Below are 22548 nucleotides of genomic sequence, written 5' to 3' on the forward strand. Positions count from 1 at the left end.
CAGAGGTTGTATATCAGGCAAGCATACGTTTGTATGCATTTTGTTTTGTAATTTCACCGGAACGAATAGAGAGTCTCCACAACGGATTGAAGCGCGCCTCCGAGTGAAGACTGTGCGCGAGCCACAAGAGAATACAGTATCCGCGCCACTGATCGCAGCGGCAACGAGCACTTTGATCACTTGATTTCAAAAACAACACATTTCAGCGCTAGATCGTAAGAGGCGTTCTTTGTTAACCCTCTGGGGTCTGAGGTGTTTTTGGGGTCCTTGAGATGTTCTGACATTTCTTACATGTGTCATTTTTTCAGTTATTTATAAACATGTTAATGGAAAAGGTGTAAATTCACTCTATGTAGCACAAATGGGGGTACCATAATATGTGAAAAAACATGTATGTATATGTTTGAATTTTTAAGAGAATAATGTTTATGCGCGGTTATTGGAAAAAATAAAAATGAAAGTTTCTAAAATAAGGCCACAAAACACATACTAAATATGTGCCCACAAGGCTTTTGACTAATGGACTAATGACTAATGTCGTCGCCTAGAGTTTTTTCTTCAAAATGATGTGAAAATCATCCTGCCTAATCATTCTCATAAAACAATACATTGATTTACATTTTTTAAAACACATTCTGTTTGGAAAGGCAATAAAAGTCTTGTCTATGATTTAACATGGTTGTGTTCTCCTGAGTTTTTCCTTGGATTTATGATTAAAGATTGTTTATTTCCCTTAATCTCCAGCATTGTGCGCTTACTTCAGCCCCACACTGTGACAAGATTGAACCTAAAGATACGATTTTTTGGTGGCATTTATAATAATTGACTTACCAGCAGTCCCTCTGCTTTGCTTAGAGCAAGAGGAGCAAACCCGTAAGGACCACATGAGTAAATTTTTTGTCTCACCCACTACCCAGATCGTGTTTCAAGGCACGCTTGCCTGATGATGGTCCTCAGGGGAATTTCACCGCATGTGGAGTGGCCGCTGCTGAACAACGGATCACAGTGGAGCCAGAGGATTGCTTGGCAAGTGGATCCCCTGGCTTCATCTCTGGACGCAGAGCCTGTCATTCCACCTCGGCCCTTTGACCAGTCAGCTCCACCTTGGCTCCCCACCCCTTCGACTTCACCTTGGACTGTCGCCTATACGGCTCCACTGGGCTCCTTTATCCCTCCAGCTCTGCCTTGGTCAGTCATCACTTTACCTGCACCACAGACTTTCTGGCCTTCAGCTGTGCTTCGCCCTTCCACCCCTTCAGCTCCGTCGTGCTCCACCTTACCTTCAGCAACGCCTTGGTCCTCAGTTCCAACGGCAGCGACTCAGTCCTCCGGCACCCTAGCTCCACCTCGGCCGCTTGTTACCGCGGCTCTGCCATGGCCTCCAGGACCTTCTGTGTCGCCAGGTCTAATCGGCTCTTTTGCTCCGCCTGGGTCTTCACCTCCATCAGCTCTATCTCAGTCTGTCGCCCCTTCGTCTGCCAAGTCTCCACCATGGCTCCTCCCTCCCTCAACTCGGGCCTTCGTCCTGGCTGTATTCTGGGTCCCAACCTGGCTATTCTTGCCATTGTCTCCTCCCTGGCTTCGTATTTTTAAAGTATTGTCATATTATTTACGCACATTGCTTTGTCAGGATACTTTGTGCATCACGGAACCATTACGACTTTCTCTTGAGACTGCATCCGGACGCTCGTTCAACAGCAAGTATCGTACATCTAACTAACTAAACAGAGGTTAAGTATAAGCTGCAGACCCCTTGTTTACAAGGTGCTTTGAACTAAGAAACTGATGGCTCTGTTACTCTTTTCATAGCTTCATTCCCCTGTTCTGTGTTTCTATACTTTGATCTTAACACCTTTAACCTTATTATCAGGTTAGGTAAAGTAAATCAAGTCTGACCTAAATTGCCAACAATTTGGTCAGACTTCTCTGTGGTATGTTCTTGCTCAAAGCCTTAAAACACTAAAAGTCAAAGCCTCAGTAGGCAGTTTTTGTAATCAATTAAATTAAATTTAATTGGTTACTTTTCTTTTTATAATAAACAAAAATGTAAAGGCATGTCCTCATGTCCTTGAACTCCAGTAAACTCAACCAACATGGCTGATGTCCTTTTAAGGTTCTAGGAGTAGAACCACAGTTCACTTAAGTGTCCTTAAATAGCAATTACTGTACATCTCTGTCCATACAGTATAAGGCATTTGTTAGAAACAAACAAAAATAAATAACAACATTGTAAGCAATGCATTATTTAATTCATTGGCTAAATATGTGTTGGAAAAAGGGATCTAAAATAAACAAGAAAAAAGTAGGCAGGATAATTGCATTTTCTTGATATTATGCAACAATATACATGTAACAAAGTTAGAGGCTCAGGGAAAAAGGAGGTGGGAATCTTGAACGTTCAACATAAACTTTAATCCAAAAATAAACAAAGAACAAAACAAAAGTACAGCGGCATCCCCTTACAGACGACTGCCGCACAAACATAGACAAAACACAACGTAAAGCCCAGGCCTGGTCCTCTCTCGTCTTGCACTGTCGTCACTCCTTCTTTTATCCTTCCGGAATTCCTCCGTGTGACTAGAGGCCGGTGTGGTTCCCACGACTTTCGGCCTTGCTCTGCGTGCCACAATACATTTTTACATTTTCAATTACAGATACAAGTTTACATGTATATGTGATTCAATTATAAATAAACATCACCATTTTTGTCCAGGTCTTCCATTTGAGAGATGTGACAGGAGCCTTGGAAATGATTCATGGCCAATCGGCATTACTCCACCTTCACCCTCTGGATTCTCCAGGCATTTAACAGAAACCTGAAACACATTACAATGAATTTAAATATGTAAAACAACACCTAAGCTGCTCCTAACCATACTAATTTCATTTAAACTGTTTAAACAGAAATTTCATTTAACTTTTTCACACTTTTTGTTTACATTGACAACAGCATAATTATAATTTCAGGTCCAGATTTTAAATCCTTTAAATCGCATGAAAGCATACATTACAAATGAATCAATCATAATAGGTTGAGTGAATTATCATGACATACGTTTGGTTGAATGATGTACTGGAAATGAATAGGAAATGACTCAGAATCAAACACGACTATTCCATCTTCACCCTCTGGATTCTCCAGGCATTGCACAGAAACCTGAAACAAATTATTGTATTGATAGGCAAAACTTAATAAGCACTTAAACTTTATTTAATTTTGAACTTTGAACCTTTTTTGGCCGTTTAAAGCACATAAAATTTACCCATGACATTTGACATTTGAGCATTATCAGGTTGAGTGAATTATTATGACCTACATTTGGTTGACCGATGAAATGGAAATAATTGGGAAATGATTCAGAGTCAAACACCACTTGTCTATCTCGACCATCATGGTTTACCACACACTGGACAGGATACTAAACATAATGAAATGGATAAAACTTAGATTGTTAGTTTTTAGATGTTTAATTAATAAATAGTTTGGATAAACTACCTTAATCTGCCAAGAGGCAATGGCAGTTGGACACAACTCCAAATCCGTCAACCAGGAGAAATTGCAGCATGTGTTGCCCTAAAAAAAAAAAATTAAAAATAAAATAAAAATAAATAAATAAATAAATACATTTTAAAAAATATGATCATGTATATAATTAATGTAAAATGCCAAAAATGTGATGCACAAAAGATATTTATTTCAAGAGCAATGCAGTCCTTATGAGACTGTGTGCCTGTTCTGCAATGCTAGCATGTTTGCATTCCAAAACAATTGTAATTGTATATTTGCAATCCATTGTTTAAGTTAAATTTGCAAGTTAAAATCTCTGTTTAATCTTTATTAATCCTAACTAATGAAAGAGACTGGTTATACTATCTGATAATATAACAGTATTATAACCTTTATATGTTACAGGGGAGAGGAAATGTGATGATTGTGAAACTGCTGTGTCACTTGCTAGCATGAAGCACAACTAGAGCTTCTACAACTTTTTCACGTTGTACAGAATTTTTTAAAAACTAAATCAAATTGTAGATAGTTCATACTGATTGTTCAGATTAACTATTTTTTTGTCTTATATTTCTGTTCTTGATGCCACTAGCATGCTCATCTCCATTTTTTTTTTCTGTCCGGTCGGACATCTTTGCCAGATCTTTAGTCTCTGAAAATTCTTTAAGTTTGTACACCCTTGATAGCTATAAATAGTTGAAAACATACTTACCATTGAAATATAATGTTGCTGTTCTTGATGTTCCAGATTTTTTCTATGTAATGATGTGATTAGCTTAGCTACGTTTTAGACGTGATTAACCCTCGATTGTTAGCATGTATAGAGATTTGTTACGTAGTGCGAAGCATTCATTCTGATTGGTGGAAAAATAACCCATTTACATGAATAAATACATAAAGAAATTATATAAGACCTATGGATGAATGGATTATTAATACATTATATTTAGCAGCAACATACACCAAAGGTTAAAACCTAATAATAAAATTAATTAATAATATGAACAAACATTATTACATTATAGGCCTGATCATTATAATACATTTAAATAATTAAAAGTCTCATAAAAATGTGATTAATTATTTGGACACTTAAGTGATTTAATTAAACATTTTGAATATCCATTTTATCCAATTTTGAATATCCATATTGATATATATATTGGTTTAGGATCTGAAACCTAACAAATACATTTTATAATGTTTTGTTTAAAAGATGTTCTTGTGCTATCTTTCATTACAATAACTTGGTTAAAAAAAAGTGAAAAAGGTCACTATAATAGACATATTTGATGTCTAGTGTATTACTGTTATGTAGGCCAACTGTTTGGAAATTAAAGTTATTACAAAAGTTATTGCCAACCAAAACCAAATAGAAGTCAACAATGTACAGCTTTCTAAAAGACAATTATCAAGTTCATATCACCTTTTTGTCCCTGGGCTCAGCATTGTGAAGGGAAGGCTTGACATTGTGAATTTCCAGACATCCATCTACTCCACAATGAAGTAAAAAATCCAGACAAAAAATAAGCCCAAATGATATAGCATATACAGTATCCACAGGTGACTACAGAAGTCTGACTCCTGACTCCAACACCTTTTATGACTCTCACTCAAAACATTTAAAAATTCTTCACATTTTCTGAAGTAATAGTACAAACAGGATTGGCAGGCTTCACAACTAAAGGAATGCAATGCAAGATGACACTGCATAAAGGAAACTATGATCCAGGCGGAGCCACCAAAGGCAAATGAATGGAAAAAAGAGAGACAAACATTTGCCTGTTTGCAAATTACCTGCAGTAGGAAGTAAATCCTAATAAATGGACGTTTTGCAGTGAATAAAAGATACTAGAGGTACATCAAATATTTACAATACGTATTTCTTTAATGAAGATAATTACAAATTCAAATAATTCTGCAGTTTACGTGTGTGTCCTCAAGATAACAAGCATGCTGGGTGATTAATAAGCTGGCCCACCACAACCCACAGTGGGTAAGGTTTTGCATGTACAGTATATAAAAAGTATACACACCCCTGTAAAAACTGCTCTTTTTTTGTAATGTAAAAAAACTAAACGAAGAAAAATAATATCAGAACTTTTGCATGTGTAATGTAAAAATTACAACCTATGCAATGCCACTGAAAACCAAAGTGACACATTTCAGATAAAAACAAAATACTGTATTGTGTGTAATAACTGCATAAGTGTGCGCACCCCTGAACTAATACTTAGTTGAATCACCCTTTGATTTTATCACAGCGCTCAGTTTGTTTTGATAGGAGTCTATCACCTTGGTACATCTTGACTTGGAATATTTTCCCAGTCTTCTTGGCAAAAACTTCCTAGATCTGTTAAATTGGGAGGGTCGCCTGCATACACGGCCCTCTTCAGGTCCCTCCACAGATCTTCCATAGGATTCAAGTCTGAGACTTGGTTGGGCCATTCCAAAACATTCATCTTTCTTTGCTGAAGTCATTCTTTTGTTGATTTACAGTGCCCTCCACTAATATTGGCAACCTTGGTAAATATGAGCAAAGGCGGCTGTGAAAATAAAATCTGCATTGTTTATCCTTTTGATCTTTCACTCAAAAAAAAAATCACAAAATTCTAACCTTTCATTGAAGTAAAACAATTGAAAGTGGGGGGAAACTCACATTATGAACTACATGTTTTTCTCCAATGCATGTTGGCCACAATTATTAGCACCCCTAGAAATTCTTGTGACTGAAATATCTCTGAAGTATATTCCCATTCATATTTTTAGCACACCAGGGTGACTAGGAGCATGAAATTGCCCAGCCATGACTTCCTGTTCCACAGGAGTATAAATATGAGGAAACGCAAAGGCCAAATTCCATTAATCATCCATCACAATGAGTAAAACCAAAGAATGAAAGCGTAAGCGTAAGTTCTACCAGAAAGACTTCACTGCCACGTCATTAATTCATAATTCAGCGCTACCAATCACAGCTTGACATCAAATATAAAAGACTGATCTTACCATCCTATTTTGTTGCCTGTAGGTGTCGTAGCAAAGTTTTCCCCCATCCTCCCCACCACCACCAGGATGGCTCCCGTCCACTCGTCAGGGGGGTAGGCTCCGCCCTTGCCTCTATCATCAGGCAGGACCTACCAGCTAACTTTCAGACCCGGACGGAGGACTGTGCCTACGCCAAAGAATTCTGAGACGGAGCTTGTCGAGCATCTACTTTTATTTTTACAAAATAAAATCTATTTCATTTGAGAATCCTCCTGAGTCTTTTTGGTAGAAATATAGTTGATGTGCAGCAACTGATGGCTGTAAGAAAATAGCTAAAGCATTGAAAATCCCCATTTCCACCATCAGGGCAAAAATTACTAAGTTCCAATCAACTAAAATGTTACAAATCTGCCTGGAAGAGGACGTGTCTATATTGTCTTAATACACGGCGAGGAGGAAAGTTTGAGTGGCCAAAGACTCTCCAAGGATCACAGATGGAAAATTGCAGAGATTAGTTGAGTCTTGGGGTCAAAAAGCCTAAAAAAAAGTATCAAACAGCACCTACATCACAACAAGTTGTTTGGGAGGCTTTCAAGAAAAATCCTCCTTGCTCATCCAAAAACAAACTCCAGCTTATTCAGTTGTCTACACGACTGGAACTTCAAACGGGACCTGGTTCTATGGATAGATTAAACTACAAAAAGAGTTTTTTGGCAGATGGGTTCAGTGCAAACAGGGATAAAAAGTAACCCATGCCCACGGTTAAATATACTGCTGGATCTTTAATGTTGTGGGCTTATTTTTTTTAATGGAGGTTCTGCACATCTTGTTCAGAGACATGGTATCATGGATTCTAGCAAATACCAACAGATTAAAAAGAATCAAAACCTGACTGCTTCTGCTAGAAACTGTCAGGGCTCTGCCCTGGCAGCTTAGTCTGTTGTGTCTTTGTTTAATGTTTCCATGTTTGTTTTGTGCTTGAGCACATGGCTTTGTCTTTGTTTATGTTGGCCATGTGCCCCCTCTTTAGTCCTGGTCTAGTCCTCATTTCACTAATTGTGTTCACCTGGTCCTTGTGTGCTCCACTCCCTTTATATTGTGCTTCCTTGCTTCTTGTCTTTGCTGGATTGTTGAGGCCACATTTACACATAGCCAGGTATTAAGAGAAACGAATATTTCGCCCCCTCCGTTTTCAATAATAACATCGTGCACACAACATCGTTTTCAAAAAAGTTGTCATTTACATCAACCCGCATAAATACGCCGTCGAGCGCCATCATAACTATGCCAAACCTATGGGCGGCAGTGTAGGGAGAAGGATAAAGCCATGCAAGCCAATCATAATCCTCAGAATCGACAACAACGAATAACACGAGCGACACATAGGGCGCTCACATGACGTTGAGCATTTTCTGGTGCATAATGTGACGCTTGAGAACCTAAAACCCCGTTTCTCCCAGTTGACACGGCAACACAACCGGCGTTATCAGAAATCTCCACTTTGGAGAGTTTTTAGAAATAATCGTTTTCTGTGATAAAAACGGGGTTTTCGTGTAAATGAGAGGCCAAACCGAAGGGAAATATATGCATCTTCCCTTCGTGTAAACGGGGCCTGAGTTGCATTCATGTCTTAGGGGCTGTAAAAACGTAAAACTTTTTATGCGTTTTGGCCGTTCGTTTACACAACAACAGCGTTTTGGGTGCCTGAAAACGCAAAGTTTTGAAAATGGGCTCCAAAGTGCATGTTTTTGAAAACAGTCTCCTTGTAAAAGCAAATATCTGAAGACGATGACGTCATGCACATGTGTATTACGTGTTCAGTGTTTCATCGCCATCTAATGGCCTGACAGCAGAATACAGAGTTTTTATTATTTTTCACGGATCCGTGTGAATGGGTATCATTTTGACAACGGTGTCTTCTGTACGCACAAAACTCGAAGGAAAAACTTCTCCGTTTTAAGCATATCGTTGTCGTGTAAACGTACCCTTAAACTGTTGTTTAGTATCATGTTCTTACCCAGGTGTGATTGTCCAGAGTTCTCTCTGTAGCTTCTTGTATCCTTGCAGTTTTTCCTTTGGGGTTTTCTTAGTCTAACTTCTCTTTATTATTTAGTCTTTTGTCTTGTTTTACTTGAGCTATTCTAGTTTTTCGTACATTCACGAAGTGCATGGATGCAGCTCTCTCCCCCCTGAGACAGCGGGGCATGCGCATTCTGAACTACCTCGACGACTGGCTCATACTGACTCAGTCAGAGGCGGAGTCCCATACTCACAAAGCCTGGCTCCTCAGCCATCTGGAATGCCTAGGGCTCAGGGTGAATTTTTCCAAGAGTATTCTGTTGCCCAGCCAACGTATCACGTTCCTGGGAACAGTTCTCGACTCCGTACTTATGAGAGCATGGCCCACATCGGCCCGTGCTCTATCAATTCAGCAGCTCGCCACATCGTTCATAGAGGGCTCTTACGTACCCCTCAGAACGTTTCAGAGGATCCTGGGCCTGATGGCCTCAGCATCATCAGTACTCCAATTAGGCCTACTGCATATGCGTCCTCTTCAGCTGTGGCTAGCACCTCAGGTGCCACCCCACGCCTGGCACTCAGGCCGCTTGAATATCAGGGTGGACCAGCGCTGTATTCGAGCCCTGGCCCCCTGGAAGAATGCCAGCTGGTACCAGCAGGGCGTAAGCATGGGGGTGGTCTCAGAAAGGAGGGTTATTTCGACAGACGCTTCCAACTCAGGTTGGGGAGCCCTGTACGAGGGCAGGCCTGACTCCGGCCTCTGGTCGAGCTCGGAGAAACGCCTACACATCAACTGCCTCGAGATGAGAGCAGTTTTTCTAGCCCTAAAAGCCTTCCTCCCATACCTGGCAGGACACCACGTCTTGGTCCGGATGGACAATATGTCAGTGGTCTCTTACATAAATCGCCAGGGCGGCCTCAGGTCCCACAACCTGTTTGCCATAGCCACACAGCTTCTGCTATGGGCTCACACCAACCTGCGCTCGCTCAGGGCAGCTCACGTGCCGGGCACGTTGAACACAGGAGCAGACATGCTCTCTCGGGGCAATGTTCCCCCAGAGGAATGGTCTCTCCACCCCCAGACGGTTCTCCTACTTTGGGAGGTCTTCGGGAAGGCAGAAGTAGACCTCTTCGCCTCAGAAGACAACTGTCACTGCCCAATCTTCTTTTCAAAGAACAGGGATGCGTTGGCCCACGACTGGCCCAACCTCCCCCTCTATGCGTTTCCACCGGTCTCGATGGTCCCTCAGGTCATCGAACGGATCAGGAACACGGAGTGCGCAGTCCTCTTGGTAGCCCCCCTCTGGCGAACCCAGACTTGGTTCCCAGAGTTGATGCAACTGTCTGTAACAGACCCGTGGCCAATTCCAGTGAGATGCGACCTCCTGGCTCAGGCGAACAGGACTATCTGGCACCCCCGTCCCGACTTGTGGGCCCTACATGTATGGCCACTCAACGGGTACCCCAGGACCTCCCAGAGGGCGTCCTGAATACTATTATGGAGGCTAGAGCCCCGTCTACTAGACGCCTCTACCACCTCAAATGGTCAGTGTTCTCCAGCTGGTGTTTAGCTCGGAACCTCGACCCACACACTTGTGAAGTACCAAAGGTGCTTTCTTTTCTCCAAGAGATGCTGGACGCGGGTCGCTCCCCCTCCACGCTCAAGGTGTACGTGGCAGCCATTGCTGCATTTCACGTACTGGTAGCCGGATCCTCCTTAGGTAAAAGCAACCTTATAGTTCGTTTCCTTAAGGGTGCTAGAAGGCTTCACCCGCCTCGGCCACCTTCAGTACCGGCCTGGGACCTTTCCCTGGTTCTACGGGCTCTTAGGGGACCCCCCTTCGAACCACTTCAGTCAGCTGATCTAAAACCCCTCTCCCTGAAAACCGCCCTGCTGTTAGCACTGGCGTCAGTTAAGAGAGTAGGGGACTTACAAGCGCTTTCTACCAGCGCTTCCTGTCTTGAGTTTGGCCCCAATGACTCTAAGGTCCTCCTTAGGCCAAGACACGGATATGTTCCTAAGGTGCTCTCAACTCCGTTCAGAGCCCAGGTCATTTCTCTGTCAGCTCTCCCTATCTCAGAGGAGGACAGTGATGCTCACACGCTTTGCCCCGTCAGAGCTCTGAGAGTTTATCTGGAGCGTTCGGCCTCTTTCAGACAGTCTGAACAGCTCTTTATTTGTTTCGGGGGCCGGACCAAGGGTCTTCCGGTCACGAAGCTCACGCTGTCTAGATGGATAGTGGAGGCCATTGCTCTGGCTTACACCTCACTGGGCCTCCCTTGTCCCATAGGTGTTAGAGCTCACTCGACAAGAGGCATCGCCTCCTCGTGGGCTTGGTCGAGCGGTATACCTATCGAAGACATTTGTGCGGCGGCCGGCTGGTCCGCTCCGTCCACGTTTGCAAGGTTTTATAACTTAGAGGTCCCTGCTCTGCAGGCACGAGTTCTTTCAATCTAGACCCTGGCTCTGTGGACCCAGACTAGTCTTGACTCAGACACATGGTTGTCACCTCGAGTTTTGTGGGTTTTACTTATGACTGGCCCTTTGGTCCAGATCTTGTTCACTTGGATATCTCTTTGGCCCGATGTTCTGGTCTTGGTATCCTGGCTACTCTGTAATTTCCCGGGCCTCCCTGGAAACTCAGAGTGGCCACAAGACTAATAGCACGGCGTTTTAAAAAGTGTTCCCACAGCGTTTGCAACGCAGTACGAGAGAACGTTCTCGTAAGGGAACGTACTTGGTTACTTACGTAACCTCGGTTCCCTTAGAGAAAAGGGAACGAGTACTGCGTTGCCTTGCCGTGCTATTTCTCTTACATCAGGTGTTTTTCGCTTCAGTCGATTAGACCTGTCAAATGGCGGATTTTCTCTGTATATATACTCTTGTGTCACGTGCAGTTTCGCGCGCTCGACTCTGGCAGAGCGCCAAGCGCCCTGATTGGTTTGCGCGCCTCTGCTAACCCGCCATTGGTTTGTGCAGTTGCCTCAGCACAGCCTATCAGCACGCTCGCGCGAGCTGGATGCTCCCGCCTGTGCTGCAGCAATGCGTTTTAAAATAAAGGCTTCAATATTCTCGAGAAAAGGAGTTTTCCCACAGCGTTTGCAACGCAGTACTCGTTCCCTTATCTCTAAGGGAACCGAGGTTACGTAAGTAACCAAGTATGTTTTCTTCCCTTATATATATAGGTTTAGGTTTTCAGTCACATAACTCTTGTGTTTGCCCTGCCTTGTATTTATTTAATGTGTTAGTGGTTTTGTTCTTGTGTCTTGTTTCTCCCGTTGTGTTGTGTGTCTGTGTGTGTTCGAGTAACTGTCCTGCCCATCCTGAGACTGCACTGACTGCTGGTTACTGGGCTGCTCAATCCTGTGCCCAAGTCTCCTGTCTAGATCTCTGTTGTAAGACTCTGTCTCTGGACTGTGCAACTGTTACACACTTTATTGTTAATAAAACACCATTCACCACTCATCTCTGTGCTTGGGTCCTGTTATTTCCAGTGATCCCTGACAAGAAAGAATTGGCTGTGGTTGGGTCTTTCATCAGGACATTGATCCAAAACAAACATCAAAATCAACTCAAAATCAATCGTCAAATGTGTCACTGAGCAAAAAATGAAGCTTCTGCCATGGTCGTCCCAGTTCCATGACCTGAAACCCTATAGAAAATAAGTGGGGAGAAGAAGAAGCACCATCATGGAGCTGGGAATCTGAAGGATCTGGAGAGATTCTGTAAGGAGGAATGTCTCTGATCTCTTGTCAGGAGTCTTGTCTCCAAACTCATCAGGCATTATAGGCGAAAAACTGTTTTAACTGTTTATAGAGCTGTTATCTTGGCAAAATGACGTTGCAAAAACTGGGTGCCAATAATTGTGGCCAACGTGACCTAGAGAAACATTTATTTCATAATGAGATTTCCCCCCACATTCAATTGTTTTACTTCAATGAAAAGTTAGAATTTTGTGAATTTTTTTTAATGAAATATCAAAAGGAAAAACAATGCAGATTTATTTTCACAGTCGCCTTTGCTCATATTTATTAAAGGTGTGTGTTGGATAAATACAAAGTTCTGGCATGAAACTCTAGATGGCACAGGCTAATAGGTCCTTTAAATCACTTCATTCTCTATAGGGCACAGCTGATTGGTTCCTGCTGTATGAGTAGCCAATGAGCTTGCTACTCAACCTTCAAATACTTTTTTTTTACTTTCAAATACTTTTTTTTCATTTGCTACAGCAGTGCAGCATGCTTTCGGAAACCCACCACCTTCCCCAGCTCCACCTGTATAGATCTGCTACGGGTAATTCATGTACACTATACTGTACAGCAGCAGCATGTCTTACTTTCTCACAGCAGCGTGTCTGTGTATGCATTGGCAGTAGAAAGTCCTGTACTTGCTCTGCAGCAGCAGCAATAAAAGCAGCAGCTGCGTTGCAGATCTATTCCGCCAATACCAAACATACAACATTGTCATATCCATTACCATGAACACTCAGAAAGTTGTCATGACAGAACTGTCATGCTGAAAGGTGAAAGTTCTCTTTATCTTCTGATCAATTTTGGAAGAAAATGGTAGAAGAACAGTTGAAATTTATTTGGAGTTAACTTGAGTCACTTCAGGTGAAGACAGGTGTACAATTTTACATGAGCTCGATGATAAGTTAATTCTGTAGACAGCTACATACCCAACTATAAAAGGGTGTGCACACTTATGCAGTAAAGCTAATTTAAGTTTTTAGTAACAAAAGCACACAATAGCAGCAAAAGTGTTTTGTAATACAACATAAGTACACTGTACCAAACAATTATTTTTAAGGCAAGTACATAGTAAAGACACCTAATATAAAGAGTGACCAGTATATCTAACTTTGATATTAATTTGACACTCCCCATGTGCAGAAGTTGTCGAGAGGCTTCCAGTAAATACGAGACTCACGGCAACAAATAGGAAGAACACAGCACACAATATTTTTTTTAAAACAATACATTTGATTGAGCCTAGAAAGTATTAAAGGCACATGAAAAACAACCTTTGCTCCTTTGCCTCGTCACAAGGGTCAGTGTGACTGGCCAGTTATCAGTACAGGAGTAAAAGCAAAGGCTTGTCACATATCTGGGTGAGTGCAACTAGTGCAAAGCCAAATAAGAGTAAACTAAAATCTCTGCCATGGCGAACAGGAGAAGAAATGGATCCCGTGCTAATGGTCGTGCTGGTCGAGGAGGAGTTCAACCACAGCAACAGCAGCAACGCAAGCGGCCACCTATTAAGGTTAGTTTGAACAACTAATAATATAATTTCATAATTTGACTATGCAGCATCTGTTTGGCTCTGATTCCGGCCTGTTTCTGTCCTCTCTAAAATATTCTGGTAACACTATATTTCGATGGTCCACTTTAAACATTATACCGACTATAATTAACTTTGAAACTACATGTCAACTTATTCCACTAACCCAAACCCTAACACCTAACCCTAACCTAACACTCTATTACAGTTCACTATTACCCTAATGAGAGTTAGTTGACATGTAGTTGACAAGTTACTTATAGTACAATGTCTGAAGTGGACCATCGAAGTAAAGTGTAACCAATATTCTTAACCATGAAGAAAATAACTTACTGCGGTGAAATATGTATCCACTTTATATGGATGCTTTAAGATACACTGAAAATTAATTTGATGGAAATATGAAACCAAAAGAGCAGCACATGGCTTTCAATCATTGGTATGTCTCTTACATAATCTATGAAGTTTGTTATCTGAGTACATGGTACAGATTCCAAGCCTGGTGCCTTCCTCTATAAAGTCACGGCCATTATTATTTATTTTATATACAGCTCATAGTTCATATCCACCAATGAGATCCATCAAGCAGTGGTGTGGTGTGATTATAACTATCTAGATCTGTCTGAGGGGTTCCCTCCTGAACAGCTGATGGTTCTAAAGGGCAATTCCAACATCATAGATTATTGGGAATTTGTGCATACACTCATTCATGCACGTTTATTGAACACCTGCATATTTATAGAGTGCTTGCTCAGCTCCTCTTATCAAACAAGGACAAGATAATTGCTCAAGGAGGTACAAAAAAAATAATTTGTACATTTTGCAATCAAATTTTTGTATAGTATTTTAGGGCACGTTTACACAGTAACGATGTACTAAAAATGGAAACGTTTTTTTCCTTCAAGATTTTCGCGTACAGACGACAATGTTGTCAAAACGATCCCCGTTCACACGGATCCATGATAGCAATTAAAAACGCTGCATTCTGCTGCCAGGCAGCTTTAGAGAGCTTTTTAGACCGTTTCATGTACTTTACAGGACCTGATTCCAGTAATTCTTTATAATAGCAGACAATATTTCTTTGATAGGCTCTAAGAGAACCAGCCATTTTTGCTAAACAATCAGGCAGTGCCTCGGACACCCCACAAGACAAAGTGACTTTAGCCCAGGCACGCCGTGGCACTCCAGGTGAGAGAAAGAGTCAAGTGTAGTGATACCGGTAAGAGAAAATATTTTCATACAAATTGGTGAATCTAAATTGTACTCAAAGTATGTATTTGTTTTTTGTGCAGCTCATCGGCCCGTGCGAGTATATGCCGATGGAATCTTTGACCTCTTCCATTCGGGTCATGCCCGTGCATTGATGCAGGCCAAGAATTTGTTCCCAAACACACAACTGATTGTTGGTGGTGAGTCACACTGGCGTATGCACAGACTCTTGTCCAGTTTTGCAACAAAACCACATCAACACATCAGGTTAGACGCCATATTGAATTTAACACAAATGAGGCTGTGAGTGAAACAGTCTTTACAATGGCACACACTGTCCATCGGTCCTAGTGTCACAAACTGCTATGAGACAGTTAAGGATCCAAATGCAGCTTTATTAGGGCAATCCAGAATCATAATCCATAAAACAGGCAATAGGTTAAAAACCATAGACTGTAAAAAAAGGTGTCTGTGACGTCACCTGTAGGTTTCTGAAGAGCATTTTTGAAGCACAAAGTGGGCGGAGCCATCTTGGCAGCACGTCAATGTGCATAGCTCCCGGATAAACGAAAATGGGCAAAGAGGCGGAATTAACTGAGGTGACGTGACGGCTAACAGACAGCAGACAAACAGCCTTAATTATGCACTTTAAGGCTTAATATAAGTTCAGTTGTCATGAAGGGCAAAATTAGATATATAGACCAAAACCACTTTTTGTACCGGGCTGTAAACATATTTTTTTTCTGCTGTAAAGTTGGGCATTTTAACATGAGGAGTACATGGGATTGACTCTGTTTTGAAGCCTGTCTCTAGCGGCCAGTTGATGAATTTCAGTTTAAGCCACTTCCGTGTTGGATTCAAGAGAGAGATAGGAAAGTTGTCGCTTGATCAAAACACAGGGAAGATAATCCAAAAAGACAGCAGGGCAGAAAAACACAGGCAAACAGGGAAATTCAGGAAACTAGGCAGAAAGTCGAAACCAAAACACAGGTAACCAGAGGGCGCGCACTCAGAAATGCAGTGTGACACTTACAAGACTTTGCAAAGAATGAGTGAAAACACAGGGCTTAAATAGGCAGGCATTAACAAGATAATGAGGCACAGTTGAAAGTAATTAAACATAATAATTCCAGGCAATGGGTAATGGGAAATGTAGTTCATGATAGGAAATCCAAGGAGATGGGAGGAGTGCCCTCTGGTGGCGATCATGTGCACTCCAGCTGATGGAGTGATCTCACTCCAGCAGATCATTTAATTTTCAAAAGTACTTTCAGAATTGTTTTATATAGTTTTTGTCTACTGAAAGTTATTTATTTATTTATTTTTTTCGGAAAGATGTTTTGTCATCTGAACAATCAGTATTTTGTTAAACAACAGTACAGTCCATTGAACGCACTTTATTTTATCTCTCCACCTCCCTAAAAGCTGATATGCAGAAATAAAGCTGAAGTATTTGTAAACAGAGACTCGTCTCCATGTTCATGACTCTTCCCATGGGCCCATACATACCTGAGCGAAGGGGGACTGAGAACATTGTGGCGGCACTGAGCAATAAAGATATCATCTAACACTCTCACAGCCTCGTTTTCTTTCCTGTCAAAAAAAATTATATGGCGCTATCCTGACTAAGGTCTATCATGTCCAAAATTTGGAAAAGCCAAAGGTTTATTTGACTTTAGTCTCTTTTTCATTGTCTTAAACCATGCCTGATGACTGCTCCATACCTTGTGTGTATCTCTGTCAGTTTGCAGTGATGCTCTGACGCACAAGTATAAAGGCTACACAGTGATGACGGAGGACGAGCGATATGAAGCCCTCATACACTGTCGTTATGTGGACGAGGTGGTCCGTGATGCTCCCTGGACCCTCACTCCTGAATTCCTTAAAAAACACAAGGTAAATTAATATTCAGTTCACTGTAGTAAAAAAAACATTATTACATAAAATGAATGATTTAATTATGTCCACTTTTATGCAACCCTGTTACCACAAAACTTTTCTCCTATTAACATCTATAACATTCTTTAAAATCCAAGAATTAACACAATTTGGACGAGAGTACAAGTAAATAATTTCATTCCATTTTCTCCATTTTTACACAAGTTGTTCTGTTGACTGCATTTGTCAAGTTATTGTATGAAAAAATAATCAAAGAAATATATATTTTTAAATTGAAATTGATATAAGTTTATTAATAACTACAAGCCAACATTTGTTGTTCCAAATAGTAGCAAGCTGCTAATGTAACGTGTGTTCTGTTTTGGTTTAGTTTCACTGTTCTGGTTTGCCTGTGTTCCCAAGTTAATTTTCTTGGTTGTTAATTAGTTCTACACACCTGTTTCTGTTCAGTTGATTACTCTCCCTTGTATTTAAGCTCTGTTTCCTTTGTTTCATGGTCTGGTTTTGTTTATGTTAAGCTTGGTAAGCCTTTTTCCTGAGCTTCTTCCCTGTGATTCTCCTACATCTTCCTAGTGGAATTTACTATTAAAGCAGCACTCAGTAGCTTCGGGATTTCTTCGCTGTATTCTCACTTTTTGCTCGCAGGTTTCTCTCTAGAGCTCCCCCCACAGCTTCGGAATAGATATTTGACAACACTGTTGTAAAAACTCGTTGGTGATTCTCAGACACCAGAGGCTATAGATCAACGACATCAAAGCAGATGGGACATTCTTTAAAACGTCTTCTTCATTCGGGTTCGGACAGCGTGAGGGAGCGCAATAATGACAGCATTTTAACATTTCTTTTGGCCGTAAAGCAATTGTTTACATCGCGAGACCTGATATCACACGAGACTTCCTGACGCGGCGGCCGGCGGCCCGCCGGCTCAAAGTTGCAAGTGCGTATTTTCCGCTCACGGGCACCAGGGGGGTGCGAAACGACCACCATTCAACCCGAAATAAGTCATATAACCATTCCAATGACTCCGAAGATGTTCAGTTAAGGTAAAAAAAGTTACTTAGTTCACCTTTAAAGACTCCTTTTGTTATTAGATTTAAAGCCTACACTGTGACTGACAGCTACTGAGTGACACCTTAATTTAGACTGCATTTGCAACCCTGTTACGAGTGCTATTTTAGTTGATTATAATTTTTGTTAATATTTTGTCATTTTTATTAGTTTTTTTTAAAAAAAATTTTTTGTTTATTTAGCTTGTTATTTTGCTGTCTTAACTTAAACTAAATGAAAATCTGAAATGCTGCCTTGACAGCTAGCTAAAATAATATATAGATATTTGCCATCCATTTTTATATATTTTATTTCATTTCGGTTAATGCTCAGTTCAATTAACCTTGCCTGTTAAAATATTCGGTACAGTTTTCTATTTTTACTGTATTATTATATTTACACAATATTGACTGTTTTTGCTAGACACTTGCAAAATCACGTTTTTTAACTATATTTAGACAGGATTTTAAACTGCATTCTGTCCAAAACTTTAACAGGGTTGCAAAAATGACAAATTACATAAAAAAATAGAAAATAAAACAGCTCATTTCAAAATGAACTTGAGCGCTCTGTTTTATTCCATATTCATGGAAAAGTTAATCAAAAAGACTAGAGAGATCATTGAAAATGTGAATTCATGGTGTCATACCTATTTATTTATTTTCCTGTTGTCCTCAGATTGACTTTGTGGCACATGATGATATCCCATACACCTCTGCTGGATCAGACGATGTCTACAAACATATTAAAGAAGCAGGTAAAGACTTTAACAGCAACCAAACTGCACAATTATAGAGCTGAGTCAAAGGACTCATAAGAATAAACTTCTTCTACATGATCTGTAAGGAATGTTTGTGGCTACTCAAAGAACGGAGGGGATCTCCACCTCTGATCTCATCACGCGCATTGTTCGAGACTATGACGTCTATGTCAGGCGTAACCTGCAGAGAGGATACACAGCACGGGAACTCAACGTGGGCTTCATCAATGTAAGAAAGAAATTGTATGGCTTCAGAACACTTGGAATATTATAGAAAAGTGGCATTTACTACTTTTATATGATCTTTGAAACACATCGCCAGCAAAAGAGTTGACCGGTCATTCCAAAATTTGCAAAATGTGTGTTCCGTTCAGTGTTCAACGGAGGAAATTTGGTACGGTATGAGGAAGAGGAAATGAAGATGGGATTTACATGTTTAGGTGAACTATTCCAACTCTTTTGATTGACAGGAGAAGAAATATCGTCTGCAAGAGCAGGTGGACAGAATGAAGGAGACTGTGAGGACGGTGGAGGAGAAGTCCAAACATTTAGTGCACCGTGTTGAAGAGAAGAGCCACGACCTCATCCACAAATGGGAGGAGAAATCTCGCGAGTTCATCGGAAACTTCCTGGAGCTGTTCGGTCCAGATAAAGCCTGGGTACGCTGAAAAAAAAAAATGAAAAAAAGTGGTGTAGACACAAATTTCTCTCAGAAATTGCTAGTAAATTTCACAAAGGTTTACAAAGAAATGGCAAGTGACACACTGAATTAAAAGTAAAAGTTTGTACACAGCAATAAATTTCCTTATCAAGTATTTTTGGTTTAAGACTTAAAGGTTTGGTTCACCCAAAAATGAAAATTCTGTCATTAATTACTCGTCCTCATGTCGTTCCAAACCTGTAACACTTTTGTTCATCTTCGAAACATAAATGAAGATCTTTTTGATGAAATTTGAGAGCTTTCTGTCCCTCCGTTGACAGCAACACAACTACTACGGTTGACGCTTCAAAAAGTTCATGAAGAGATCATAAAACTAATCCTTATGAATTGAGCGGTTTAGTCCAATTTTTGCAGTATAGTAGAAGAGTATTTCCTTGTGAAACATACTTGATTCATCTTTATTTTATTTATTACTCCAAAAAACAATCATGGACATTAACAAAACTCAGGCATTAAATGTACAGTGTTATTTACCATTTTTCAAATTGATTTCTTTTGTGCTCTGTAGCACATGATCCAGGAGCGGAGTGGCCGTGTTCTCCAGGCTCTGTCTCCCTATCAGTCTCCAAGCACGTCGCCCAGCTCCAGTCCCACCAGAAGACGCTCAACATCGCCCGTCACCCACTGGCCTCCGCGTCCATTCACCGCCACCCAAAGGAGCCTCAGTCAGCAGTAGTGAGGGTGACAAGGAGGAGAATGTAGATGGATGCTGGCTCTACCTCCTGCACATGCAGTCACCTTCTCATTCTGTTTACTGTATTTTATGCACCAAAATGTTTCATAACTGAGATCTACAATGGCATGCTGCTCAAAGATCCAGACTGAACTCATAATTCTGTAGAAAAAAAAAAATTAAAATGCCATGATTTGTAATACCATTTAAACACAGAACTGTGCACTTCATAACCTATCTGTCAAGTTATGGCCTGTTCACCCCACATCAAGGGACCCTAACGTTCTGTTTATTAAAAGTCAGCAGCACTAGTTGTCATCTGCATCTGCTGCTTTAAATGCTCAAGCTCTTTAAAGTTGGGTAGATTCTGATTGTCTGTCAATGTTTTTAGCATTCATCAGCTGAAAAAAAAATTGTATAAGGATAATTGTGCCATTATCATTATAGCTGTGATGTAGAATGTCACTATTCTCACAGAATTAGAGTGATTAGTAAACCTTTATGGTTCTAATTATATAACATATTTATGAATTATGTATTTTATTAAACACACCCAACTAACAACATGTTTTAAGAATGTTTTGCTAATGTTCTCTGAATGTTCAAAACGTCCAGTTTTTTCAATGTTTTAAAACCTTTTTTCTTTGGTTATGTGAACATTTCATTTTGCAAACATTATGGGATTGTTACTTTTGAATGTTCGCTGAACATTCTGAAACATTAGTAACATTTAAAAAAAAAATGTTTTGAGAACATTATTGAAGACCATGGTCCTAGTTTATAAAACGTGCATACACACAGATTTGAAGACTATCTACGCTAAAATCCAGGCCAACATATTTCCAGTTTTTGACGTGTTTTCCTTATGGTAGAGAGTCGGAGTACTGTAGGTATTTGGAAATCTAATCAATTCTTGTTGCAAGCCGTTCCTAAGTAAGGATTTGGATGCTGACTGCTGCTCTTTAATGGTAATGACAATAATAAATTACATTAATTAGGTGGCATTTACAAGGCGGAAGTTTGAAACCATTCAGCTGTGCACAATTCTGAGATCATTTGCAATTTATAATTTCACTTCTGGAATAGAGACGTAAGCCTACGCACATTTTTTTCTGAGTATGCTTCGACGGTTTCTACGCAATAAATAAATTATATAAATGAGGCCCCAGATAACTTTGGGCAAACATTCTATTAAAGTTACTGGAATAATGTTTGTTCATAACTTTGAGAGAACCTTGCCAGAACGTTAGTTAATGTTCAGAGAATGTCCCCTGTAACTGGGATGTTGTTCTGAATGAAATAAATGGTGTACCATTTGACCTAATGTTTTAGAGTGTTTTAATAAAATGATTAGGTTAGATTTAACATGAGCTAAGAAGCACATTGCAAAATATGGCATGACATAATCATATAAGGAACATAACAAATATACAAATTTACGGTGGCCGAGAATTGCTGACAAATTTGATAGATGGATACTCACACTATGTCTACAGTACAAATACAGGAATATTTTGAAACTAGTGTAAAATAACTGCATTATAAAAGCCTGTATTGGGAGGCATTATTGAAACATTGCTCTCAAGTACACATGCAAACCATAGCATTGACTGCTATAAGATTAGTTACTACCCCAGTTATGAGTCACATGATCTTACAAATGAGCGTTAATCCATTAGCCAATCCACTAAAGTGCTATCAGTGCGTGTGCATTATGTGCATTCTTCTAACAGAAGAATGTATAGCAATGCACTGAAATGAAAATATTTGAGCAAAACAGGAAACTGAAATTCACAATACATTAGCCAAACACCAAACCGATCCGATAACTGACGTAACCTCGGTTCCCTGAGATAGCGGAAACGAGTATTGCGTGAGAGATTTTCTCTCTTACGCTATGGGAAGCCTGATTGGTTCACGTCTAAATTTTAAAAAACAAATGGCCTTTCAGCCCGCCAGAATGGGCGAGACCGACTGCCTATTTAAGTCGCACTGAAATGGCCATATACTCAGATTTTCTCAAATGAATCATGACAGTGTCGACTTGCGCATGTTTACTCGCATTACGTGAGAGATTTTCTCTATTACACTATGAGGAACGGCTACAAAAAGCCGTGCTACCGGCGCAGAAAGGAAGCCATCCTGCGAAGCCGTAGCCCGGAGGTACTCAGTGAGGAGGGCCCCAGGCAGGCTACAAGAGTCAAGGACTTCAAATGTCCAGAAAGGGCAGACTCTGATTCGGTGACCGGAGTCTGAGGGTGTGGTTATTTTAGAAAAACCCTGCCCTGAGGGTGGGGCCCACTCTAGGCCGACAGAGGACCCATGCCTGAAGGGCCAGGACGTCCAGATTGTAGAACCTGATAAAAGTGGACGGCGAAGACCAGCCAGCCCCCGCACAGATGTCATCCATGGATATTCCACCAGACCATTCCTCTGGTGGAGTGGG

The 22548-nt window shown here is 40.7% G+C and overlaps 1 protein-coding gene and 1 long non-coding RNA gene across 2 annotated transcripts; one reads left to right on the forward strand and one right to left on the reverse strand.

Annotated features, from left to right (window-relative positions):
• Nucleotides 1-2231: 2231 nt before the first annotated feature.
• On the reverse strand, nucleotides 2232-5123 carry LOC307144442. The gene is made up of 6 exons (XR_013818744.1): nucleotides 4935-5123; nucleotides 3497-3574; nucleotides 3318-3419; nucleotides 3056-3157; nucleotides 2701-2816; nucleotides 2232-2616 (listed from the first exon to the last, which is right to left on the reverse strand). It is a non-coding gene; the product is annotated as an uncharacterized lncRNA (long non-coding RNA).
• A 7613-nt stretch (nucleotides 5124-12736) lies between these two features.
• pcyt1bb (phosphate cytidylyltransferase 1B, choline b) lies at nucleotides 12737-20105 on the forward strand (the record flags this gene model as incomplete). Its single annotated transcript, XM_079846825.1, has 8 exons — nucleotides 12737-13775; nucleotides 14882-14981; nucleotides 15086-15202; nucleotides 16747-16898; nucleotides 18627-18705; nucleotides 18795-18937; nucleotides 19179-19367; nucleotides 19938-20105. The coding sequence occupies exons 1-8, from the start codon at nucleotides 13674-13676 to the stop codon at nucleotides 20103-20105; spliced, it is 1050 nt and encodes a 349-aa protein (XP_079702951.1). The 5' UTR covers nucleotides 12737-13673.
• Between the last annotated feature and the right edge of the window lie 2443 nt (nucleotides 20106-22548).

The sequence above is a fragment of the Squalius cephalus genome (genome assembly GCF_949319135.1).
Source record: "Squalius cephalus genome assembly, chromosome: 17".
Taxonomy (NCBI): Eukaryota; Metazoa; Chordata; class Actinopteri; order Cypriniformes; family Leuciscidae; genus Squalius; species Squalius cephalus.